Genomic DNA, 27,865 nt, shown 5'->3' on the forward strand with positions numbered 1-27,865 from the left:
GACGATGCCAATGGTGCCCATGAGCCAGATGGAGGCCATGCCTACATCTTCTGGGTCTCCTGATCTTCGAGCCATGGTTAAGATCACTTCATTGCCCAGATCGGCGATCTATCCTACAGATACTTCACCAAGTAAGGTGTCAACCTTATTACCTATTTTCATTTGCTGGACTGGGAGGAATCGGATGAGGGTCCATTTGGAGATGCGCACAGCCCATCCCAGTTGCATGTCAAATACCAGGATGAGGATGATCAATATCAACCTTATTACTCTCATCAAGGGCGCTATTATCAACCACCGCCTCAACCAAGAGACTCTGTCCAGATGCCTGCCTCCTTGATCCAGGACTTACAGTCAATGTTGCAGGATTATAGGAGGAGGTTCCCAGTTACAGAAGAGCAACCACCCCGCCAACTTCTGTTACACCAAGGAGCGTACCTCCACCTCCATCTACTCCTAGGATGACTCCTCATTCCGTGTTAGCTGCTCCCCCCGGAGATGAAGTTTCGACATCAGGGGAAGAGGAGGAAGAAGGGGAGATATTGACGCCACAGCATCCTACTGAGGAATGGGATGACTACTTAGCCCCCACTCCTTCTCCACCGCCTACTCGCCCTTCAGATCCTCCCCCGGAGGATATAGGTGTTTTTCACAATTTAATGGATAGGGCGGCCGCACGCTCCACCTGCCAACATCTGTCTCGCAGTCTGCATGCTTCCTCCATGATTTTAAAGAACAAACAAGGAAGTCTGTAAGGGCCATCCCTATTATTGACTTTATATGGAGCGAGGGTATCAAGATCATGCGCAACCCGGCAACAGTTCCACCAGTGCCACAAAAGCTTGACAAAAAATATAAGGCAACTCTGGACTCTCCGGCAGGTCTAACTGGTCACCCAAAGCCGGACTCTGTCATCTCTCAAGCGGCTCAAAGGCGTTCTAAGAACCCGTCGACGCCTATCTCTACTCCTCCAGATAGAGAAGGAAGGAGATTAGATAACATGGGCAAAAGGTTCCCGCCCATGTCAGCAATTACTGTTCGGGCAGCAAATTCCTTAGCGATCTTGGGTTGTTATGATTGACAAATGTGGTCTGATATGCAGGCTTTAATAGACCTCATCCCGGAAAGCAAGCAAACAAGCAGAGGCACGGAAGGTCCTCCAAGAAGGTGAGCATACGTCTGAAGAGATAATTGACTGCGCTCTAGATATAGCCTCCACTGGTTTTCATCAGCTGGCTGGTGCCAAGGTATTCGCCTACAGGGTTGGCTCAAAGCCACATCTTTCAGACCGGAAGTGCAGTCCAGAATTCTTGACATGCCTTACGACGGAGAATCTCTCTTCGGCAAGCATGTAGATGACGCATTGCAGGTCATCAAGGCTGACACTGATACTGCTAAATCCCTAGGTACCTTGCAGTACTGGAAACAGCCCTTTCCGGGTGCAAGAGGAAGGGGATTTTCCTCATTTCGAGGTTCCTTTCACAGGTAGTATCAGCAGCCCCAATATAGACCATCCTATCAGCAGCAGTATAGACACCCATCCACTGCCTCATACGCCAGACAGGGAGGAATGAGAAGACAGGGTTCCAAAATCCGGGATCAACCTAGAAAACAATGATCATCACAAGGCACCGGCTATTTTCCCCCAATATTTACAGACTCAACAAGTGGGAGGGAACATCTCCAATTACATCCAGGAGTGGAAACACATAACATCAGACAAATGGGTGCTGGATATAGTGACACAAGGTCATACCTTGGAATTCATACAAAAACCACTGCACCATCCACCAGGAACATCCAAACCGTTCCATCTTCGCCTGCTTCAGCAGAAGTGTTCCTGATGCTCGCCAAGGGAGCGATAGAAGAGGTTCCGGTTCAGCAAATAGGTCTTGGGTTCTATTCCCGGTTCTTTCTGATAAAGAAGAAGTCAGGGGAAGGGAGACCGATACTAGATCTCAGGAAGCTCAACAGGTTCCTTCGGAAACAATCCTTTCGGATGATCACACTGTCGGATATCCTACACCTTCTCAATCATGGAGATTTTATGACAACAGTGGATCTCCAGGATGCTTATTTCCCCATACCAATACATCAAAAACATTCCAAGTATCTCTGCTGTACTGTGCCCGGGGCCCATTATCAATTCAAAGTTCTCCCATTCGGTCTGAAGTCTGCTCCACAAATTTTCACGAAATGTCTTGCCCCATTCGCAGGTTTTCTCCGCAACAGGGGTTTTCAGGTGTTTCCATACCTGGACGACTGGCTCATAAAAGCTCCTTCTTCACTACTAGCATTCAGGGCTACAAACGCCTGCCTGAAATTATTTCGCAGTTTGGGGCTAACAGTAAACCTACAGAAGTCAGTCATCCTTCCCTCACGCAGGATAGTCTTCTTGGGTGCAGAACTAGACACCATCAAAAACAAGGTATACCTCACCCCGGCACAGCAGCAAAAGCTAACCAACTTGGCTGTCAGTATTTCCCCCAAAAAAATTGTTTCAGTACAACTGTTCAAGTTGCTTCTGGGCATGATTTTCTCAGCCATGGTCCTAGTTCGTCTAGCAAGATTGAGAATGAGACCTTTACAAGAGGAGTTACAGCTCCAATGGACCCAGTCGCAAGGATCCGTTGACGACTTAATAAGTGTTACACCAAGAATTCTGCAGGCTTTGCGATGGTGGTCTCAGACCAACCATCTCTCCCAAGGGCTTACTTTTCTAACGCCAATAGCAGATTTTATCATCACAACAGACTCTTCCTTGGAAGGCTCGGAGGCCATTTACAAGACATGCGCATTCAGGGAAGATGGTCAGATGCGCAGAAAGCAATGGACATAAATCTGTTGGAATTAAAGGCGATCCACCTCCCGCTCAAGGCTTTTCTTCCACCCATTGCAGGGTCATCAAGGGAAGCTCAATCTCTTTGGGACTGGCTCACACTGTACAATATTCGCCTCAGGGTGAAGCACCTGCCAGGTGTCAACAACGTCCTGGCGGATTCTCTCAGCAGGACGGACGACAACTGCCACGAGTGGGAACTCAACAAGAAGGTACTCGACGGCGTCTTCCAACGCTGGGGACAACCGATCCTAGACTTGTTTGCCACCAATCAGAATGCCAAATGCCAATTCTATGCCAGTCGATACCCACTCCCAGGGTCGTGGGGAAATGCTATTTTGATGAGATGGTCCTGGATCTTTGCCTACGTTTTCCCCCCATCCCTTTGATCCCCTGGCTCCTCAGGAAGATGAAGTCGGAGTGCTGCAGGTTAATTCTCATAGCGCCCAGGTGGGCCAGGCAGTATTGGTACACAGAGCTTCTACTCCGGTCCGTGGCCAATCCTATGCACCTTCCCTGCAACCACGACCTTCTCACGAAGAATCAGGGTCAGATTCTTCATCCCGATCCAACATCTCTTCAATTGCACACTTGGCTCCTGAGTTCTGAGAGTTCCAGGGTATGAACATTGATCAGGAATGCAGATGGATTTTATCTAGGGCACAAGCGGACAGTACAAATAAGACGTACAAGCTCAACTGGTAGAGATTTTGTGTTTGGTGCTCTCAGAACAAGTTCCATCCTTTACAGATTAAGCCGGAACAAATTCTCTTGTACCTTCTCACCCTCTCATAGGCCGGTCTATGCCATACATCGGTTAAGGTTCATTTGGCAGCTATAGCCTCCTATAGATGCTCTGCTGATATGCCCTCACTCGGCTCATCCAGGATTATTAAACAGTTCATGAAAGGCCTCTTCCGCACTTTCCCTCCGGTGCATCCACCTCCGCCAGAGTGGCATCTGAATGTAGTCCTGACCCAGCTAATGAAAGCTCCGTTCGAACCTATTCACAGAGCTGAACTAAGTACATCACATGGAAAGTGGCAACTCTGCTTGCTCTTACTTCCACCAGGAGAGTCAACGATATACAGGCTTTTACTACTAAGGAACCTTTTCTGTTTTTTTCGGATGACTTTGTTCTGCTCAGGACTAACCCCAGATACATTTCTAAAGTGGCATCATCATTTCACCTGAATGAGCCCGTGATACTACAAACTTTTTCCCCAAATCCAGCTACAATCGCTGAAAAGGCTCTGCATTCTTTGGACATCAAGAGATGCCTCAAATTTTACCTCCAAAGTACCAAACAAATAAGGAAAACAGATCAGCTGTTGGTATCTTATGCTCATGGACGGCAAGGAGCAGGGGTCACTAAGGCCACCATAGCCCGGTGAATTGCTTCTACAATTCAGTTTTGCCACACCAAAGCAGGAAAACCGTTGACTAAGTGCCCTAGAGCGCACTCCATGAGAGCAGTCTTCACATCGGCTGCTCTGTTCCAGGGCATTTCTCTGGATAAAATGTCAGGCTGCAACATGGAAGACTACACACTCCTTTACGCAGCACTACTAATTGGAGTTGTCGCAGAGAACTGACTCTCTAGTTGGACAAGCTGTCTTACGTCCTCTCTTTCACTAAGGTGAGACCTTTCCTTTATTATGTAGAAACTATTCTATATGCAATAGTCTATAATTGCTATGCAATATGGTGTGAGATACTGTTATATATATTAACTTGAGGTGTGTATAGGTGTTTGAGGTATAATACAAAATTTATAAGCTGATTATTTGGTAATATGTTTGAGGATTTCTATGCTCACACCCTCCATCCACTGTGGGCATAACGTTTATTAAGAGTACTGCTGGCTATTTGGGTTCAAGCATGTGAATTTATGAAAGATCCAATACTGGATAAGAAAATGAGTACTTACCTGTAACTACAGTTATCCAGTATTGGTATCTTTCATAAATTCACATGCGACCCACCCTCCTCCCCTTAGAAGCTCGCATTTCCTCTCAGGTCATGATCTTTTTTCACTCTTGTGCTAGAAAATCTGAGGGAAAGAGCTTATCTGGAGAGTGTTCTAGAGGGTGCTGGTACCTTATTGGCCAGCAGCCAGGTTTGGGTCCTTTTCACAAAAGGACTTAGATAGGCTATATGAGTGACTTGTGTTACCATTATAGCCTATAGGGGAAAAAAAAATATTTGTTAATTATTGCTTTTTCAAGTACTGTGGGACTCCCACTTCGACGACAGGGATGATTCAAGCATGTGAATTTATTAAAGATACCAATACTGGATGACTGTAGTAACAGGTAAGTAACTTGTTTTCTTCTTGTTGATCGATCTGGTGGCTTTTATTTTTTGTGGATTTCCAGTTACAAATGAAGCAAGGGATTTTAAAAATAAATTGCCATAGGTACTATTAAAACCTATTTTCAGTTGTACTTGCTTAAAGTTCTCTCATCATGAATTAAAATTTATTTTTCGGGCATTGGGTATTGAAACTTATGACAGCACTTGGACAGATGGACCTTGGTTGTTAGGCTTATAAGGAGGGCTCTGAGCCCTCAGGGCAGTCTATGTATGATAGCATTGCCTGCTTCTGTGAGACTCGTGTATGGAAATGCTGCTTTGTTACCTGTTGACCTCTAGGCCTTTGTTGAGCAAGTCTCAGGCCTGCCAGCAAAGATCATTCCCAAAGGGCAAAGAAAACATTACATCCATGACCATGTTATGAGTATTTTGATAGCGCACTATAGCATGTGCGTGTATCCTGGTGCTTTGCAGATGAGTGGCCAGCCTCGAGAAGACTTGTCTGAAGAGCTAAGTTTTCAACTTCTTACAGAATTCAAGAAGAGAAGATTGTGTTGTGGGAGGTCGTGCCATGCTTTAGGAGCGATGTAAGAAAAGGCACAACCTCATAATCTGCTTTCGTATGTGTATTGAGAGTCCGGCTGAGCAGAGGTGTCTCGAGGGTTGGTGGAACTGCACACAGCTGTTTATGTAGGCTGGACCGGTGTTGTATAGTGCTTTGTGTGTGCACGAGAAACATGAACTGTGCGCGCTTACGTATCAGGAGCAGGTGGAGTTCTTTCAGGTGTGTGTCAGGGGTGACATTGGACCGGCGTGACAGCCTGGAGACCAGTCTGCCTGCTGCATTCTGTACTGTCTGGAATCTTTTGTGAGTTGGTTGGTGATTTCCTGCGTAGACGATGTTCCAATAGTTCAGTCTGCTGGTGATGAGGGCTTGGGTGACAACTTTCCTGGTGTTGTTTTGGTAGCCACTTGAAAATCTTTTTCAGGATTCTCAGGTGTGGAAGCAGGTCATGGGGATGGCGTTGACCTGGGCAGATGTATCCAGCTTGCTGTCTATAATGAGGCAGTGGATTTTGTTGTAGACTGGGAGTGTGTCCAAGGTTTGTAGTCAACCATGCGGCGGCCCACGTCAAGGCATCTTTTTCAAAGACCGGTTTTGTCTGTGTTCATCTTGAGGCACTGTACATTCATCCATTTGGCCACTTCTTTAATGCAGGCGTTGAAGTTGTTCCTTGTGTTGGATGTTTTGCCTTAAAGTGACAGTATCAGTTGTGTGTCATCAGCATAGGCCAGTATGTTGATGTGTGTGTGGATGCCATCAGCCAGCAGAGTCAAGTAGCTGTTGAAGAGGATGGGGCTGAGTGAGGAACCCTACGAGACCTTGTATATGAGGTCCCGGGCTTCTGAGGAGCATGGTGGCATGTTGACTGTTTGGTTTCTTCTGGTGAGAAAGGTACAGATCCTTTCGATTGTGGGTCCTTGGATCCCTCTCTCGTGGAGCTGTCTGACCATGGTGGATGGGAGACTGTTGAGAGCTGCAAAAAAGATTGAGTAGGATGATGGCTGCAGTTTCTTCTCAGTCGAGCATTATCTGGATTCTGTCTGTTGCTGTGATAAGGGCTGTCTCAGTACTGTGATTCCGTCTGAGTCCTGATTGCATAGCTCTGCTGGTTGGCGCAGCATCTTTTTGATGGCTTTTGCTAGGAACTTTGCTAAGTGTGGTAGGAGAGAGATTGTCTGTAGTTTACAAGCTTGGCTGGGTCTGTTGAGATTTTTTTTTTCAGGAGGTTGTTGATGGGTGCATACTTCTAAATGCCCAGGACGGTGTCTGTGTCAATGGAGGTATTGAGAATGGAGGTGAGAGCTTTACTAATGGGGATTGAACCTTTGTTGAAGATGTGATTGGGGGTGCAAAGGTCTGTTGGGTCCCCTGATTGGATAGCCTTCATGATTGCTGTGATTTCCTCTGTGGTGAGGATGTCCCAGGTGGTCAGGGTGTTTTTTGCTATGGGGTCAGGTTGTGGGTCCAAATTGTTATTTATGGCTGTGATTTTGCTGCAGAAAAAGCCTCAAAGGTTGTTCCACAGTTCGTGGGTTGGGGTGTTTTTTCTTCAGTTGTGGTGAAGTTCTTGGTGATTGTGAAAAATTCTTTGCTGCTGTTGGAGCTGTTGTTGATGTGCTTGCCTAGGGCCTTTCTCTTGGTTTCCCAGATTAGCTGGTGGTAGCGACTCTAGGTGGATTTGAACACGTCTTTGTCGGATTCTTCCTGGCTCACTCTTCACCTCCATTCTACTTGCTTGCAGTGTTGTTTGGTCATTTTGAGTTCTTCCGTGTACCAGCTGGCCTGCAATCCTGTTATTGCTATTTGGCTTCCTTTCCAAGGAGCCAGGGTATGGGTGCGGGCGTGCTGGTCCAGAATGAGGACTCTGACTCTCTCCTTTCCATGGGTGGTCGAGTGGGATGATTTGTGACATCTGTGACCCTGATATCCCTTGGTGTAGAAGATACTAGATTTCTGGGGAGGGGCAGTGGTAAAGGACCTGACAGCCCTGGGGACCGCTGAGCCAGTGGCGTGGCTTGGCTGTATAGTCAAAGATCGGAGTCGAGCATCAAAAGATTTAAATCAGACACCAAAGATCATAAAATACAATATAAAGATTTAAAATAAAAATAAAAAATTGTATCAAAGTTTCAATTAAGTATGTACGATTATACCACTGAATTGAGTGATGTTTATTGAATGCTTTATTTCTTTTTTAATGAAACATTAAAGAATAGCCCCATGCCCTGACAATGTTGCCATGAGTTGCCTCAAAAATGTCAGTTTGCATGTTTTCTTTTTGTATGGCGTATATTTTTATTAATTGTAAAATAAGATTAATTTATATTAACCATATAGAAATGAGGTTTTTATAGAATGCCGAAGTGAATTACTGTAATGTGACCTCAAACAAGCTGATGAAGGAAAGTGATGCACAGTTTGATCAATTGGGAAGGCGGAGAATTGAGCCCAGGTCTCCTCGCTGCGCGTTGTCCAGTTCACACTGAAGAGTTATTTCCCTTGTACACCAGGATCAGTGCTTTGTGCTAAACTATTTCATGAATTAGGGTCGATGGAGTGTAGTAAATACACTTAAATCAAACTGAGACTATGGGCACACATCTGCACGTGTGTGGTCATACGGTCCACAGACCGTGAAGCTCGGACACTTAAGCAGACCATGCCTGTCAGAAGACCCGCTGCACTTCACTCTGCTTGAAGAGCTGTAACCTGGGGGGCAGACTCTCTGGAGGCTCTTTGGTTTTGCTGAATATTGTATTGTGGTCATTGAAGTAGTGAGCCTTTCCTAAATTCATTCTCAATTATGGGGAGCCAGCCAGTGGCATAACAAAGGCCCCCGCAGCCCCCGCGTTGATGTGGGAGCTGAGCTCCATGCCCCCCCCCCCCTCAACACAGTGCACGGGCAGCAGGCACGTGACTGGATCTAGGAGGGAGGGGGCCCCCTACAACAGTTGCTGCTTGTAGAGCTAAAAAGGGGTGGGTTTTTGCAGCATGGGGGTGGGAGGGGAGGGAGCAGGGGGTACATTTAATTATTAAAAAGCGTACCTGGTCTGCCGACCAGCACCGCTCTCCTTTACATCGTCGCTGCAGGCACAGGCTCCCAGCCTGCCCTGCGGCCAGTTGGCTGGGAGTGCCCAGCCAGGGGGCTCCCAGGCAGATTGGGAGCCTGTGCAGGCTGTCTCCAGCCCGGCAACTGTGTTACTGGGCTGGAAAGAGCCTACTGCTTATGTGTGTTTGGCCGTCCCAAGACGGCCGGTCAAACACACATGCGCTCTGAGGAGGGAGTGCTGTGCACTCCCCCTCACTGCTAGTCACCCCCATGGCCCCACCCCTTTAATAACAAAAGGATAATAAACATAGTTTATTATCCTTTCCTACTGAAAGGTTTGCGGCTTATTCTGCTGGCAGGGGGGAGGGGGTGACGCTTCTCCGCCCTAATGGAGGAGCCGCCCCTGCTCTACAGGTACATTGTAGCCCCCCTCCCCCCTTAAGTTTCATTACGCCACTGGAGCCAGCAGTAACATTAACATGAAGTAGCATGTCCTACCTTCCCTTACTCCACTGGCTGGCCTGGCTTGACAGACAGACGGACAGATTTTAGGAGGAGCTCAACATATCAGTGACTACAATTAAACGAATAACTTAACCAGTCATCCTTCCCCCACAGCGTTTGCTCCTTGGGTTCCAGTGCTTCAGAGAGGCTTGGGTAATGTGTAGCTGGCTTCAGAGAGTTGTCATGTCGGCCACTATTTAGTCTTCAGTTGCCAATTCAATATCTGGTAGAAGGAGATCATGTAAATTGCCCCCCACGCTCCAGAATCCCAGGGGCCCATGCTTCTGTGGGGAAAGATGATTGGCGACGGATTGCTCATATGGTGTTAACGTGCTGCGGGAGGAGGCAGCCCATGGTTCCAAATACCATAACATACAAGGCACATACAACACAAATGCAGTCACATTCCACAGCTTGCCAGTCACTACACATCCACTCATTCAGTCAGACGCGCTTTGATTCCCCACGACGGTCTGGAAATCAGAAAAACAGTTATTGGTACAAATGAAAAGTGGCTTACAAACTGCATGAATGTTCGCTAAGAAAAATGTTGTTACAGTTAATTTGAAAAAAGAAATATCGCCACTATAAGATTAGCTTCAGTCTATTGCCATTACGCCTTAAGTGTTTCAGTTTAGTTTTCTGTGTTCTGTGCGCTAAGGAGTAAGGGTTAAACATTCACTGGATAACTATCAAACGGTGCAGTCAGAATGTAGTTTACTTTACTTTCGTGACGAAGGGGACGGATCGTGCTTTCTTGCTTTTAGCAATAAAACAATTAAGCCCGCGGCCTGGCATGGACCACGGTTCACACAACAGAAGCCTGGCCTCCCAAGGAGCGTCACCTCTGTACTTTAATTGCAGGTGACTTGTCTGAACTTGTTGGGTTTCCTGGAAGGCTTCCTATTCAGAATGACAACTCTGTGATGCTAGCGACATGTACTTGCGGTATGTTTCGAATTGCCAAGCAATATAGGTGTAATTTATAATCCTTATCCCGTAACATGTTGTCCACACTCTGCAAACAATGTTGACAATTTTACATGAAACATTTTACATGATACGAAATGGACATAAAACACCAAATGAGGAAATATTGCCCACTTTTACATGTTTTTATAAGTAACAACCCTCTTACATCAACCGAACACCTAGATACCCATTAGTTTATGTTAAGGTACTAGTATGCAATCTAAATAGATAAAGTGTGCAGTACCGAGGAGAAGTTCACCTTATCCAAACTACATTGTAGGTACTATATCAAAATTAGATCTATTGTGCACAGAGTCCAGGAGTTCCCCAAGAGGCTTGACCGAGGCAATAATCGATAATACTAATGCTCTATTTGGGGTACTGTGATCGAGCAGTTAGGCTTATCAGAGGTTAGTGTTAAGCATTTGTTGTACACACCCAATCAATAGAAGAACCACGCACTCAATGACTTAACTCCAGACCAATAGGATTTTATATATAAAAATATATTTTTGTTACTTTATTACTAGAATTTCTACCACAAGACTCAGTTCAGAAGTAAATACTGTTGTAGGTAAGTACTTAGCATAGACATAAATGTAACTTTGTTTCACTTTAGACAAGTAAACAGGTTTTAAGAAAACAGAGAATATCTATTTTAAAAGTGGACACTGCATCTTCAGAACAGTTCCTGGGGGAAGTAAATAAAGTACAGTTTTAGGGGTAAGTACATGACTTACAGTTCCAGTCTCCGGGTTATAGGTAGTCCTCCGTTGGGGTTTCAAGTCAATCCAAAAACACCCACCACCAGCAAAGGAGAGGAAACAAAGCAGTGGTTAATGCCTAAATTCGCACATCCGTACACAATGTAAAAAATTGAATAGTAAGTCCAAATTCATTAGAGCTCTTATAGGTGCTGAACCTGGTAGTAATACCAACCACCAAGGGTATTATAGGGCACTTTTCAAAAAGAAACTTCTTGAACTGTGCTGGAAAGTATTATGGAAAATGGTACCAGGGCACTCCAGAAAAACAGTCCAAATAATATCATCCAAAGTGGAAAAAGAAGTCCAAGGATCAATCAGACTTGTTATTCAAACCAGATTAGGCTTTAATTCCTTGTGGAATTCAACAAAACAGTCTAGGTGTACATATTCCACAAACAGCCAACACGTGTTTTGTCCAAAGGACTTTTTCAAGGCTGCAAAAATAGAAATCAAGCATTGCATATAGTGGTGCATAAAAGGACAGAGTAAGAAGAGTTTGAGAAACTCTTAAAAGAGGAAATGAACAAATTTGGTCTGCCAGCAGGTAAGTACCCGCGGCTCAGAGGGCAAACCAGGGGGGATTAGCGGAGCACTGGAGGGGCCCCACGTAGGCACCAATCCCACACCCTCAGCAGCACTGGGGGTGCAAACAGGTTGGGGCACCTGGACTCTGGCCGTGCGCGTTGGGTGCAGAGTGGTTAGGACTCACGCTTCTGGAGCGAGGTGGGAGTCCTTCAGAAGAGATTTCCCTCCTTGGCTTTTCTGTTCTTCTTTGGACAGGGCCTCTGTCCACTGGAGTTCTTGATGGTCTGTGATGCAAGCAGCTCTCTGGAGGTTTTCCAGAGGTCGCTGGCCCTGCAGGACGTGTTGCTTTTCCTCTGCAGGTTCTTTGAAGCAGAAGACAGGCGGATGGGATGGGGCCAAGTCAGTTGTTGTCTCCTTTCCGTCTCTGCTGTGGATTCCACTAAGCAGTCCTTCTTCCTTTGAGATTATCAGGAATCTGACTAGCTTGGTTCAGTGAGCCCTTAAATACAAGATTTAGGGGCGTTTTAGGGGTCAGAGGGCAGTAGCCAATGGCTACAGTCCCTGAGGGTGGCTACACTCTCCTTGTGCTCACTCTCTTTAGGGAGGGGAGCACATTCCTATCCCTATTTGGCCCTGATCCTCCAAACAAAGATGGAGTATTCTGCAAGGAGAGGGGGGAGGGTCACTTCAGCTCTGGACACCCTAGGGGTGGTCCTGGCTGAGGTGGTGACTCCTCCTTGTTTTTCCTAACTATCCCTCTGGACCTGCTGCCAAAAGTGGGGCTTTGTCTGAGGGCTGGAGTGCCCTGGGGCATTTTAACACAAAGCCTGAGCGTTTGAGGCTCACCACTAGGTGTTACAGTTCCTGCAGGGGGAGGTGTGAAGCACCTCCACCCAGTGCAGGCTTTGTTTCTAGCCCCAGAGAGCCATTAAGTCAGAAACCCGTCTGTGTGCATTTTTTTTATAAATCCAACACTGGCATCACTGTGCGTTTTATTATTCTGAGAAGTATGATACCAAGCTTCTGAGTATTCAGTGTAACCATTATGGAACTGTGGAGTTCGTTTGACAAACTCCCAGACCATATACTTAAGATGGCCAGACTGTACTTACAATGTCTAAGAATGGACTTATATTGCTCATGCAGCTATGCCCTCCCTGTGGTATAGTGCACCCGGCGTAGGGCTTTAAGGCCTGCTAAAGGGGTGACTTACCTATGCCACAGGCAGTGTTTTGTGTGCATGGCACCCTGAGGGGAATGCCATGTCGACTTTGCTTTTTTCTCCCTACCAACACACACAATCTGCAATGGCAGTGTGCACGTGTTAGGTGAGGGGTCCCTTAGGGTGGCACAACACATGCTGCAACCCTTAGGGACCTTCCCTGGTCACAGGACTCTTGGCACTACTGGTACCTTTCACAAGGGACTTATCTGTGTGCCAGGGGTGTGCCAATTGTGGAAACAATGGTACATTTTTAGTGAAAGAACACAGGTGCTGGGACCTGGTTAGCAGGTCCCAGCACACTCTGTCAAGTCAGCATCAATATCAGCCAAAAAGTGTGGGGGGGGGTAACTGCAACAGGGAGCCATTTTCCTACATACATTCTGATTGTTAGACAGTGTCTCATTGTATGTTTTGTTATAGGCAACTTGGCGGTGGAGCACTAGCCCTCACCCACCAAATGGTGGCATGCTTCACCACTGGCTGTGCTCCTCGTTGTGCTGGCGCTGCAGTTCCCAACGTTTCCCTGCAGAGTTGCTCTTTGCCAAAGTTCTTATTCACAAAAGCCAAGGAGGGACAGGTCTATCTGACCCTACAATACCAACTGTATGGTCGCACCCAGTAACGTTGTGGGAGTGCGTAGGAACAATTGTAATATCGAAGAAAGTCATCACTCCAAACACCATCATCTTACTTTTGAGCACTGCATATAATGTAACCTGATATTGACTCAAATTTCTCCAATTGATAATTCCATTTATACACCATTGTTTCACATTAAGACAAATTCATCAGTCCCATAGACCATATCTTTGCACCAGTGGTGCAGGCCACTTTGGCCACTGTGAGCGAGTTCTTTACCACCGGTGGATGAGATTATGTCACAAACTTCATGGATGGAGGCGAAGTATTTCAAAGTTGAGATAAAGATATTATCCACCTAGGAGAGCTGTAACACAATGGTTGGCCTATTTGTAGTAAGGTTTACACTGGGTCATATAATGTGAAGCAGGTCAGATCCTTTTGCCCCCGTACCGTTGGGAATAATTTAGCTCAGTATAGTTTTGACGGCGACCAGTACCATGATTGCAAAATCTTGAAGTATAGAAATTTTAATCTGGCTTCCATTATAACCTTATAAAATGTTAATGGGGACATCAGACCAGTTAACTTTCATGCCTTTTTTTTTTTTTGGTGGAAGGTCTGCCAATGGAGCTTAATCTCGGCATCCATTGTTTTGAAGTTAGGTTATCTATTAATATACTGTATATACTGGCACAAGACTTCTAACGTTTCCCAACAGGTTTAAATACTGTCAAATAGGGGAAACCGTTATGTTGGTTTTGTGTCCCCAGCCTACCATGTATATAATTAAGTAGTTGTATACATTACCATCACTACTTCTGAAGTAGGGTTCCTGAGCTGGGAGATAATTAAAATCCTTGAACTGTCTTATCAAGAAAAAAATTGATTAGTCTGCTGTCAGGCCTGTGTTATTCTAGAACAGTGCTGTGGAATTAATGCATGGATCAAGTTTTAGAAACTTGTATCTTGTGTTGCTAAACTGTCAGCAAGCCCCCTTATCATTGGGTTGTCGTGTGATTCGATGTCTTCAACTTAATCATACGGGCAGAGTAGCGTTATCCAACTGCATGATTTTAGTCTCTGTTTACCCACATGTGCTTCAGTTGAACCTGAGGAAGGACATTCTCTGTGTATGAGAAGTGTTGATAATAGCAGTATATCATGAGTTGCAGTAGGCATAGGCCTCCTGACATAGTGTGAGACCATAGTGTATGTGGTTTCAGTCTAGGTCTTGCTGTGCACCAAATAAATGGTTTGGAGAAGGGTGTTAAAAGTACATCTGCCAAACAATGGATTTAGCATTTCTGTCTAGGTTGGTGTATAAGTCTTATTTTGGATTCTAGATACTCAACCAGACTAGGTATAGGATGGCTGGTCTATGAAAAGGAAGGTCATTGAGCTAGAGGATCATTCCAGGCATGCAATATTCGGCTATACAGTATACCACAAAAGGCTGAAGGAGACAACAACATACAATTCCCAACTGTAGTGATACCCAGTATCATGGGCATCAAGTTGGCAGAGCCCTTGGAGAACCTATTGTACAAGATTGCATCTTCCACCAACCAATGACTGAACATGCCCAGTCATTGCTTGCCTACTGCCCACCAATATGCTAAGCTCGTGTTACAGAATGACAAACAGGTCAAATGTCCTTTTCACATTAACAGCCACTCATTCGCAATAGTAGCAGACTTCTCTTTTGAAACAAATTTAAAAATTAGAACATTTTTGAACCTGCAACCTATACTCCAGCAAATGCAAATCAAGTTTGGACTGTTGGATCCAGCTGTTATGATGGTTGCTCTTGAAGGAAAGATAACTGAATTTGAAGATTCAGATGATTTGGAGAACTTTCTGGACTCTTTGGACAATTCTGACTTGGAAACTTCAGCACATCAACACGAGGCTTAGCCTGCAATATTCCCTTCCTCACACAATTGACATTGGAATCCAGCACAGAACTAAGACAGAGAATGTCATCTCATAAGCGGACCTACTAGCTTCAAAAAGGGACATGTTCAGGTCTCTGCTGAAACCATTAATGACAGAGAGGATACCTGGTTCGGGAGAAGTAACAGACAATCCATCTGAAGTGTTGACTTTTATGATAAATGTTCATATGTGTATTTTGAACATAATTCTCAAGGTCAAATATGCCAGATAAGTGCTCACTGCAATTAATGGTTGTAATTACTGTTTAGTGAATGACACTCATGCTTATGCCCCCTCTTGGATACTATTGTCTCCTCCATCATGATTACCTAGATTACACTTTGAGCATATAGGGTACACCCCTCTTGCACCTACTTGTTATTGATACCACTTATTCATCCGTGGTGGGGATTTCAATAAGGAGTCGTAGTCTAAAGCCAAACCAGCGTGTTGTACGTAAGACAGCCAATATAAACCCTGCCAAGTGGAAGAAATGTGCTGGGTTACAGGAATTAAAGATTGGTTAACGACAGGCCAAGCTCCGCCCCCTTATTTTGTGTTTCAGTAAAGCCGCTTTGGCAAAACCTAAAGAAATTGAAGCAGAAGCTCACTAAGCTGACTGAGATAGCTGAGAGTAAATCTTAAGTTGCTGCTGCCTTTTCTGTACCATCAGTATGTAACATTTGCATTTTTGCCTGCCCCATATGTGTCCTCTAACCTTGCACTGGTGATGCCTGTAATTTGCCTGTTCTACCCTTTTGCACTTTGGTAGCTGTGCTGAAGCTAGTCAATATGGGAGTGAAACCTGCACTAATGGTGCCTTATGTACACCAAACCAGGATCCAGCAATACGTCTCAGAAACGTACACATAGTTACGGAGCTAATGTTGGGACAGGTCAGCCAACTGGATCGAAAGGTTGATCGACTAATTTCTTGAAGTTACTAGGCGTAGCTAGAGAAATATCTGTTGTCAAAATTTTCACTGTTTAGAGAGTACAAAATATGGTGGATATACTACCTTGGGCAATAATGCTAAATCTGTTTTTGTCCGATGTACTGTTAAAACCAGCCTCTAAAGCACGCAGGAATTTTAGTGAGTCCTAGTGTTACCAGGATATCTCAAGTGCTCCATCCCTGTCAGCCCCTGCCCCTGAGATAACAGCTCTGCAAAGGGCGACTGCCCTCTTCTTGATACAGCAATGCCACCCTGACGATGGCCCTCAGTCTTCACAGTGGCCCCACCTGGCATACGGGAGTTGGGAGCAGCACAAATAGGGTGACGGACATCTTTGGGTCACATCGCTGCACTAAGCGACAGCCGTTCTCCCGTCAGAGCATGGTAGTATGGTGGTGAACCCTATGCTGAACCATGGTCCTTTTTTTGGCATATGGGGGGGGGTCACACAATGCACACAGGCAGATGGCCGATTGGTGCAGCAGTCCAGCCTTCACAGGGGTCCCCCACATGGCATATAGGAGACGCAACAGCACACATTGGTAGCCAACCCGATCAGTACATTGATCACGTTGGACTGGAAACTCACGCTCCACTCCTGGTATCTATTCAGCAGGATCCCCATTGGACCTTGCTCCTTCCAGGCAGTCGTCTTCTCCTCACCAGTCTCTGTCCTGGGTTATGCTCCCTCACCAGCAGGGCGACTGGCAGACCTTCAGTCCCCTCTAATAGTCACAACATGCAGAAGTCAGGCTGAGCTTCTCCACACTGATGTACAGCTTTAGTTTGACAATTTAGGAGTCCCAAGCTCCCCTTTTTATCATCCATTTACAGACATAAATGTGATTTTTGTTTCTCTGTCCAAGAAGTTCATGTTCTGGCTGTTCCCCACTTTGAAGTGCCCGCTTCTCTATTCGGCTCCTCTCCCAGAGAGCAGTCTTTCAAAGCAGGAGCGTCTCCAAACATGCTAGTCCCAAACACAGGCCATGGAAGTGACTCTAGGTTCACACCTGGATGCCAGCTTCCATTATATGTTTACTAAAAGGTTACAAAGGCCCACAGCCCTACTTTTTACGAGTCCTCCATTAGCTTCATTTCCCATTTGAGATTCCTAAATAGCAAATCCGAAGAAATCGTTATTTGGGAATCCCAAATTGAAATGTATGTAAATTCCGATTTTCTAATAGTGATTCCTAATGAGTCGCAATTAAGAAAATCTCTAAATTGCAATTTCATAATAGGAAATCTCACAATGTACACATATGGGCCTACATGCCTTACAGTGTGATGACTGGCTACTGAATGATTGAGCTGAATGATTCTTGAAACACATGCGTTCTTAGCAGAAGAGGAGTGTTATCATACTATAGATGCATGGTGCCAAATAGTGTCAGATGTAAAGCAATGAATAGGGTCGTTTCGGGTCACATGGAAGACGCACCAAGAATAATATGCAGTGTCAGAATCAAATTGCTAATGGGCTAATTCCAAGACAAGGAATGCAAGTTGTGGGTTGAGACATTTACGAGGAGAATAAGAGGCTATCCTGCTGTTTGACACATTAACCAGGCATTCACCTCCTCACTTTACTTTGTGAAATATGATTAATATGACCCAATTCTCATCCAAAAGAAATGTAAATTTCTGAGACTCATGCACGTTAGCTGTGTTATGTAGGGATAACGCATACCTTTCAAAGGAATTGTCTCTATTAGTTTTGACATCCCAGTTGTCAAGACTCTGTATTTTACAAACCTGAGGTATCAAGGTAGCCATTTTCTTGGGTGGGCCCTGCTGCCTGAAAATACAGACTGTTGCCTCATCGTTTACGCTACAGCTCATTGTGAGCTTTTCTGACTGATGCCAATGCCTCTGGTCTTTGGGAGATGTGAAAACTTACACACCCAAAGAAAAGTTAAAATGACCCTCCGCTAGAAGAGAGTGGCTCTCGTGATGGCTTTTTGTCTGATTCTCAGAAAAGTGGAGGAAGTTATCACTATTAAAATACTGTGAATAAATAGGTCATGTAGTGATAGAGATGTAAATAAATATAGTTTTTAAAAAACATTAAGAGACTATTTAATGGTATCAGGATGATGTGAAAGAAACAGGACCTTATTTAGATTTGGTGGATAAGATACTCTATTAAAAGTTTGGCGGTTGTCCTGTACACCATATTAGAAGTGCATTATAGCCAAAAGGACTTGTAATACGGTGGATAGGACATACAGCATGTTTTGATGGACTATTCCATGTGCCAAACTCTAAGGAAGACTCCCAAGGGGAAAACTAGAAGATTAGCAATTATATGAAGACATTTCACAAATTATAAACGTGGAAAGTTCTAGCTCCATAGAGAGAGAATCTCAACATCATGGACAAACTGCTTTATGAATTAGAGGCATAAAAAGCCCACAATCCCAAGACCTCTAACCAGGAAGCATATCCTAAAAAACAGCAAAAGAAAGTGATTAAAAAAGGTTTAGTTATGGCATTTTGAGAAATTGAAATTATTTTGCCCTGACTACTGATTGGCTAGCACAGCCACTCAAGCTGAAAAATAAATTGCACCGGGAAGAGGGGTTCTTATCATCTTACTAGGGTTGACAATGGAGTTATGGAAGACTTTCTTGAGCAATTATCTCAGTGGAGTAATTAAAACCATTTGTGTCTCAGAGACCACAAGAATGGTCACGGCTAGCCCACTAGAAAACAAACCCTTCTAAATATCTTTTGTGTTGCTTAGCAATTTGTTCCTTTACGGAGTGAATTTCTCCATCCAAAGGAGAAGTAAGACTTGATGACATCTGGTTACCTGAGGGGATGACCAGTGTTCCCATAGGTCATAATGTTAGGCTCTTAAATACTGATCAGGCAAAATGCACCAGCTAGCAGAGTACCAGAGTTATTTATAAACTGATGTTATATCTAGCGGACATTGCAATTTTCTTTAATGGAATTTTGATGAAAATTACATGAAACTTAGCAAGAGTATCTTTATAGTGCCTTCTATGAAAATTTAACAAAATGGTATAGTCTGCTATAAAACATCCTCTGAGATACAGTCACTGATTAGCTTAACAAATGAATAGCTCTTGAAAACTATATTTGCCCCAAACCACTTTCCTGTAAAACTTCGTACTTGTATAGCGCACTACTCACCCGTTAGGGTCTCAAGGCGCTGTACGCATACCGCTGTGGAACCCCTCCTGGCTTTTCCCTGTGAGGTGCCCACTCCTCGGCAACCTCCAAGGTGAAGCCAGGCATCCAAGTGCTGTTGGGGCCGTTGTGGAGATAGATTAAGCAAACTATTGCCCAGAGTTACAGAGTGGGACCCATGAATTAGATTAGGCACTGATGCGAGAATTATCAGGTCCGAGGAAATTGAGCCAAAGACCCGCCAAGGCGGGAATTGAACTCTGGTCCCGGGCCAGATTTCTGCATCAGGGTCTGCCGCTCTAACCATTGAGCCACACTTCTCCTGTGAAGCATTTTGTGCTTCAACCAGTCCATGCACCTAGAAAATGTGCACAATTTTGGACCCACTAAATTTTGGATTACGTTTGCAGTATACATAATTTTCAAAATTCAGCGAATTTCCTAGGGGTTGTAAAATTTGTAAGCGCCTCGTGCCATAGAGCAGAAAAAAAATTGAACAAGCATTTGCCATGCAGTAGGTCTCGCATTTTCTTGAGTTAGAGCTATTGGCATTGTAAATTCAAAACTGGACTTTTCTTGCCACATAAATTGGTCAACCCTGTGGTCACTGGCGGTTACTGACATCAGAAATCACAAGCCCTTGAGAAGAGAAATTACTGCACTACCTCGCGTTGTGTAAACGTCTGAACAGAAATTGGAAAAGAAGTCTGCGAAAGTATTTTATTTTAGCAGAATGAAAAGTTTTGCAAGCATTCTTGCCTCGCATCTCAACAAGCAGAGCAACCTGAGAAGATAAAGGAGACACCCAGTACTCCCCAGTAAAGGAGATAAGCAGTGACCTGTGTGTGATGTCGTGAGTGCTGGCAGGGAAGGGACCCTGGAGACAGAGACTCAAGGTGCAATGCACGGCTAAGCAAGTTTCACATCATTGCTTCTAGGTTTAGCTCCATTCTACCAGAAAGGGCATGTTGCGGCTTTCGTGAGCAGTGAGCTAAACGACTAGGTGTTTCTTTCGTAAAATAAGTTTACTTTAAGAGCCAGAGATAAACAAGGAAAGAAAGCCAAAACAAATGTCAGCGACATTGGAGGAAAGGAATGCTGCAATAAAATGCAGACAGCTACCAGCCTTAAACACCCAGAGTGAAAGGGGAGCACCAAAGAAATAACAAAAATAGTCCATCACAGCAACAGATAAAGAAATCAAAGTGAATAATACAGTAGTTGATCACTGCTCTGAAACAGAAAAAGGAGGGAAAAAAAGACAGAACTGACCACTAGCGAGCACAAATTTTTAAAGGACACTGCATCCAAAAATGAAATCGTTTTAAGACATAAGAAGTACACTAAAAGTATCCACAAGGTTGAACAATTAAGCTCAACCTAAAAAGAAAGAAAGCAGCATGAAGTAGTCAACACTTGCCACATAAAAGTGCTTTTTTTTTTTTTAAATGTAACTTTGTCATGTTGCAGAGTGGTGATGCTGCTATGAAACATGTTTACAAAATATTGACAAAGCCAATAGATCTTGTATAGGTGAGACCTTTTGTCTTTGCCAATGCTTGTTTACCTTCCCACCAATTCTCCCAGTCTATTGAGGTGACTATGAGGGCAATAAGCACTACACAATACCCAGCATCATATGAACATGTCCACACACTGCGTATCACTGATTCTCAGCAATACCAACAAAACTGGGTTGTTCGAAATTTACAACTGAGGGTAACATGGCCCTACTAAAGAGGGAGACATGGTGCAACCAAACCAGGTCAGTGCTAGTATGCTTTGATGAATGATGCGCATAGAATGAGATATTTTGGGACCAATTAAAAAGAAAAGTGTATTTGTCATTTAAAACGAGTGAGATCACCTCTCAGTATGAACCTTTGGCCTATTCCCTTCTTTAATTTATTTTAAACTTCAAAAGATACAGACTCGCCTGGAGCAGAACCCTCAACTTCCAGTGTGAGGGTCTGTGACCTTAACCATTACACCACAGGTGACTCCTTACGCTGCTGTTTCCAGACATACTTACAACAGTATAAGACCGGAAAGAAACATGAATGTTCCATTACTAGGAAGGTTTAACAGTCAAAACACTAGTGAATAAACAAACACACTACCAAGCAATACTAAGATTTGAACTTTCGGCCTACTGAGTGACAGCACAAGACCTTGAACATTAGGCCAGAAATGACTGTTCCGCTCTGCATCCAAATGTAACTATAACATTCGTACCAAACATCTTGCTAGTTTGACACTTTGAATATATATATATATATATATATATATATATATCTCTATTTCTCTTTCTCTTTTTCTTTCTCTCCCATCCCCCTTTCAATCTTGTGGAAGAGTGACAGGACCGCAAGGGGAGCCTCATGGCCCCCGTTTTCCTTGCCGGCTCTCCCAGTGCAGAGAAACATGTAAACTTCACTTTCTGCAAGTGAGAGCTGTTTGATAGCTTTCAGCTGTCACTTGCAGAAAGTGGAGTGTTTGCTCTGACTTGGTGGGAGCTGTCAGAGCAAACAGCTGTATCGTGGGGGTGGGCATCCCAGGACATAGCAGCCATCAGTGGCTCCTCAAGAGGAGCTGCGCGGCCCCCTTCCAAAGAGTATTGCCCCAGGAAGGTGGTGGTCCCTGGGGAGGTGGGAGGGTCCATGCAGCACCCCCGCATTGAATGTGATTAAAGCCCCAGGGTGGTGGCGGTCCCTGCTGAGGCTGGTTGGTCCCAATCCCATTTACTTTGTCATTGGCCCCTGGTAGGTGGGACTAGAGGCCCTCCTGTTACAATTATTTAAAGCCCAGGGAGGTGCACAGCCCCCCACACTCTATTTGTTGAAAGCCCTGGGGAGGTGGCCAGATCCCCCCCCACCCCCCCATGCATTCCATTGTATATTTGCCTCTGGGAGGTGGTGGTCCACAGGGCTGCTGGGGGTGAGGCCCCACATTAAAATGAGTGCCCCTGGGCTGGGATTTGGCCCACCCGGGGGCTTCAGAATTAACAAGCGCGTGTGCCCGCGCTTGGGTTTCTTCTTCCCTTTTTTTTTTAAATGCTTTTTAGCTCTGGGTGGGGGGGTCCCTCTGGCATCAGAGCTAAGGGGTCAGGGTGTTCCTATCCTAGTCCCTTTCGCTTTTTTACATCTTTTCTGGATGGTTGCCAACACTTCCTTGTTGAAGTGTTGGCAGCCAATCAGATCTCAGCATGAGCTCGGGATTTTTTTTATTTTTTTATTTTTATTAATTTCTCAAAAAATATTGGACGGATTTTACACAAATAACAAAAAGGGCGCTTTCTGGACCAAGAGCTACCTTTCTGACAAATTTGGTGCAATTTCGTCCATTGGTTCGGACGCTATTGCTGTTCACAATCCTCATGGAAAAATGAATGGGGGAAAAAGAGTTTTGGGACTCCCTCTTTTTCTCGCCCCCACTCCCCCCCTCCCGGACATATCACCCCAACACCTTTCAGATAGACATAGAAGTGAGCTTTGTATTTTCTGGGGAAAGTTTAATGAAGAGTCTTCAAACAGCGCCAAAGTTATTACCAAAACAAAAACGCTTTTTCTATTGAAACAAGGTCCTAATTAGAACCACCTACTGGTGACCGCCTGTAGTGGGTCCGGGGGGAGGGGGCAGTGAGGACCGGTTCGGTCCTCATAGTGGGAAAACACTGTCGGTTCAAAACAAACACTATCCTTGTGGACTGGTGAGTTATGAGGACCAGTCCCCGTAGTGTGTAAGTAGTTTCGAGCGAGTGTATCAAAAAACGAAAAGTCCAGTTATATTTGCCTCGGTCCACTTTATAACCTTCCCTACTGTAAAAAGCTTGCGTTAGAGTTAGAAGTAAGAATAGAGTTAGAATAGTAAATACACACTTAATTACGGTCAATGGACATAATTATAGGTATGTCAGTGTGCGTGTGCAAATATTTTTATACCCACTCAAAACTCCCTTGCCCTAACACACACAGATAAATATATATATATTACCTACTGGCGTTTGCCAGTCAGTAGTTACGTTGTCATAGTTAGGACCTTGTTTCCATAGAAAAAGTGTTTTTTGACTTGCCTATATCTTTAGCACCGTTTCACGAATCTTCACAAAGTTTTTAAAAATAGGTGGCCAGGTGATTCGTGTTGCACACGGGAAGTTTCGGGATGATCCATCAAGCGGGGGCTGAGATAAAGGGGGCTCAAAAACGTTGCGTTTCCCATGGTAATTCCCATAAGACCTATCAACAGGTCTACAATCCGAACCACTGGACAGAATTACATCAAATTTGGCAGAAAGCTTGCTGCTGGTACGCAGATTGTGCTTTTCGTTATTTGGTGTAAGTCCGTTAAGTAGTTCTGGAAATATTTAAGGGCAAATAGGTAATGGAACACCACACACTCATTCATACACTAATTAATTCACTCATACATGCACTCATAGGCTGAGGCACCCACTCACACTCATGCACCTACTCATAGACTCACACACCCACTTTCAGACCCACAAAGAACCTCGCACACCATCTCACACATCGACTGACAGAGAAGAGGCCCTGTGGCCAACCTACATTCGCAGGGCCAAAAGCCATGCTTGGCGCGGTGGTCGGGTGGTTATAAGGGCTTGGCTGTAACACCTGGCTGCAAGGCCAGGCCGTATAGTAATTAAAATGACTTTACATTAAAAATATTCAGTGAAAAAAACAAAGGTTATGGGGACGTTATAGTTAGGTTCTGAACTTACTCGTACAAAGCCATAGAAATTCAGCAGTTAAAGTTCTTTCAAGTAACTATAACTTGTGCGCCCTAATGTAATTATTATGTTATTTATGGGATCTTGTATGGCATCTTTGATATCACTGCAAAGTTTGCAATAACTTTATTGATAAGAAAACTGTGCATGGTGTAGGCGTGAGTAATAGATACCTTAGCGCACAAGTTATAGTTACTTGAAAGAACTTGAACTGCTGAATTTCCATGGCTTTGTACGAGTAAATTCAGAAGCTAACTATAACGTCCCTGTAATCTTCTTTTTTTTTTTTTTTAAGTGAATATATATAACACTTACCTGTGAAGTGCTTAGGTACTTATCCTCCTTGCCAGGATGTCCAAAGCCGCCATAGGGAATGATCCTGATGCAATTTGGGGGCATTTTTGTATTTTGCACCTTGTTACCACTTAATCTTATTCAATGGTACTAGCATTTCCAAAAAGCCTATTTCGCAATTAGGAAATGCTATGTGCATGCGGTTAGGAAATCGGAAATACGAAATCCCTATTTGCGATTTCCTATTTTGCGAATTGCAGTTTCTACTGGGTAGAAATCTCATTTTGTGATGCTGCCTAGGCCTTTTGTACATTGGGAAAGGCAGTTTTGCATTTCTTAGCGGCCCGAAATTGGGATTCGGTTGTTAAGCAAGGCAAACTCCTTTTGTACATATGGGCCTTAGTGTTCCAGAAAATGTATTTATTTATTTAAATGCAGACTTAAATGTGTGATAGTAAAAACATTGTCTTCACCACTAGCTAGCTTGTCATGGCAAACTAACATTATCGATATTCTGATATGGCCCTTCTACTCTTCCTAACTCAGTGGCCACTGTTCTCACAAACCTTTAAAATCTAGTGCCATGCCTTATCCAGTATAACTGCCACGTTCTGATCTTCACATAAGTTTGTTGTAAATAGTTTGATTTGATAATGTTAAACCTGGGCACTTCGCTATGGTGTTGGGTAGTTCATTGGGATTCTCTCCCAGGATCGCGTCACTTGGTGTCTGGGGCTATACTCCTCCTTTTAAGAGTGAAAGACATTTACAAATAGAACTTATGGTGGCCGTGAAGGATGTGTCTGGGATGTGGGTCAGCAGAGTTACCCGAAGGCCACAGAATGGCAAAGGAATGTACATAGTTGGCTGAGAATGTGGTGTATAATTGTGGCTGTTGCACGCAAAATTCTGAGAAGATATGGAATAAATGTTGTGAATTTTATAATTTCCCGTGATTGAATATTTTTCGGGGTGTATTTATTCTTACAGTAAGAGGCTGTTTTAGTGTGAGATTAGGCAACCACACCCCAGCCACAAACACAAAAATATACTGTGTGTGCTTACTTAAAGGATGTGTTCACAATTGTATCTGATCCATTTGGTTCATGTGATATTCTTTATTTGAAAACATTAGTGTTTAAAGCGTAAAAGATAATGTTAAGCTTTGGGATTTCTAATGTGTTGTGTGTTTTTTTTTTTTTTTTTTTTTTTTAACTTATCAAATCTTCCCAGGAAGTTGAAATATCAGTTGTGCCAAAGAAGATAAGGGCAAGTTCCTATTTCAAGTGCCTTTCTTACTCATCTCTTAAAAGAAAATCTTTAGATACTTGGCTGACACAGAAGCATGTGCAGGTAAGGTATATCATTAATGACTGTTTCATGAAGAGGCCTAAAAGGTCTATAGACAAAGGTATGAAGATGAGGAAAATTTGAGATTACTAATGTGGTGTGCTCTACACCAGTGGTTCTTAAACGTTTGACTTCTGTGGACCCCCACTTTATCATCACTGGAATCTGAGACCCCACCCACTATTTTTTATTTTATTATTATATCTACTTTATTCACGTTTTATTTCCATTCAGGGACCTCTTCTGAGTCATTACTAAGAGGTGGTGGAGCTGGCCCAAACATTTTTGATGATTTGAACCACAAAGCAAAATACAACAAATAAAGAAGAGGCATTCATCAAACTAATACACAAATGTTGAAATATTTTATTTAATATGCAAACAAATGTACAAAAAAAAAGAAATATTTGAATGTTAGTACAAAGGTTGGAGTTTTTCCGAACTCACTGAAGGCCACAGCATCGTCCATAGTATGTCCTGTTGGATGCACTGGCACTACTCCCACAAACTAATCTGAGGATACTAATAACATTTTTAGCCTCCAATTTCAAAATTCTTCACGTTTGCAGAATACTGAAAATGTTTAAATTATACAGTTTCTTTAGTTAAACACAGTTTATGATTCTGTAAATATTTGTTTAATTTTCTAAGTAGTCATAGATCCCCCGAGTAGGTTTCACGGACACAGTGGGGTCCCCATACTACAGGTTAAGAACCGCTGCCCTACACCATTCATAAATGTTTGGGTATGTTACCTTTACTTCACAGGCTCTGCATTAGAAACCATTACATTGCAGGAGTTACATCAGAAGTCTTTATATCATAGGGAGGTTTTCAGTGTTTCAATTTACAGGTCTTAACTTTGTTGGTAAGTTAGTTTCCGGTGTCCTAAGTATAACAACATATGTGTGTGTCTGTGCCATGCGCAATGGGCGTTTGGCATAGTTATTTATGGAAACAAAATATTACTTTACGTTAACAACCTAGAAATTAACTGAAAAAAACAAAGATTAAAGTGACTTTATAGTTAGGTATGTTAAGTGTATTTTATTTGCATTATACAAAAAAACTCAAATTCCCTGAAAAAAAACAAAAAACTGTATGTTCTTCAGCTAGAGTGGAGTGCTTCAGTGGTTGTTTCTATGGTTGCACTTTGTATAAAGACTCAGACATGTAATGTTATTTAAAAAAAAAAAACAAAAAAACTTTATTCAAAATTTAAAAAAGCTGTATTCAAAATATTATAAAACAATTACTTTTATTAAATATTGCAATCTGTGAATTTATGAAATAAACATTTGATTTTAATTGGTGACTTTTTGACAAAGCCAGTACATTTACCGTACTAAAAATGAGACCCTTTATATTGTTACAAACAGTCAGCTGTGTGTGGGAGCAGAGGGGTGAGGGTGGGGCATTTCCAGAGGCCAGGGCCCAAACACAACACAGCACTGTAGCATGTGCTGCGTTGGGATAGCTGCCAGCCTTTGCCCAGGTCCTGTGCCCAACCCCCAGCCATTGTTTGGGGGACAGTGTGGGGTTGGGTAAAGGCCAGGCTCTGCATCCAACCCTACACAGCAATTTACATCTTACTTTATGTTAAAAAAACATAGAGATTCACTGAGAAAACAGTGACATTATGGTAGTTATATCTTACTTTTTTTTTTAAAAACTTAGGTTAAATGAAGGTTGTGGGTAGGTGAAAATGACAAGTACAACATACAGTTTAAATGAATAAACCCACTGAAATTCACCAGTTCTAGTTATCACAAGTAACTATAGAGGTCATTATGACTTTGGACGGAAAAGGCCATCCACCGAAGTCCCGCGGTTAGGTTGCCGCCAGTACGGCCGCCTTCCTGCGGGCACCATTAAGAGTTTCCCACTGGGTCAGCGGGCGGAAACACACTGGCCCAGTGGGAAACAGCCTACAACATTGATGCCGGCTCATAATTGAGCAGGCAGCAATGCTGCAGTGCATAGAGGGCACCAGCATGCAATGGGGGGGCCCTCCACTGTCCATGCCAAGTGCATGGCCAGTGCATGGGCCCATCTGTGGTCACCTGCACCCTGTGACGGTGCT

The 27,865-nt window shown here is 43.8% G+C and overlaps 1 protein-coding gene across 1 annotated transcript in view; it reads left to right on the forward strand.

The window, feature by feature from the left end:
- LOC138296682 (protein FAM228B-like) overlaps positions 1-27,865 on the forward strand; it is a 144,433-nt gene that overhangs the window by 46,716 nt on the left and 69,852 nt on the right. Inside the window, exon 4 of the mRNA XM_069236033.1 lies at positions 25,666-25,785. Coding sequence (XP_069092134.1) covers positions 25,666-25,785 — 120 coding nt within the window. The remainder of the gene's footprint in view (positions 1-25,665; positions 25,786-27,865) is intronic.

This window comes from Pleurodeles waltl, chromosome 5 (assembly GCF_031143425.1).
Source record: "Pleurodeles waltl isolate 20211129_DDA chromosome 5, aPleWal1.hap1.20221129, whole genome shotgun sequence".
NCBI lineage: Eukaryota > Metazoa > Chordata > Amphibia > Caudata > Salamandridae > Pleurodeles > Pleurodeles waltl.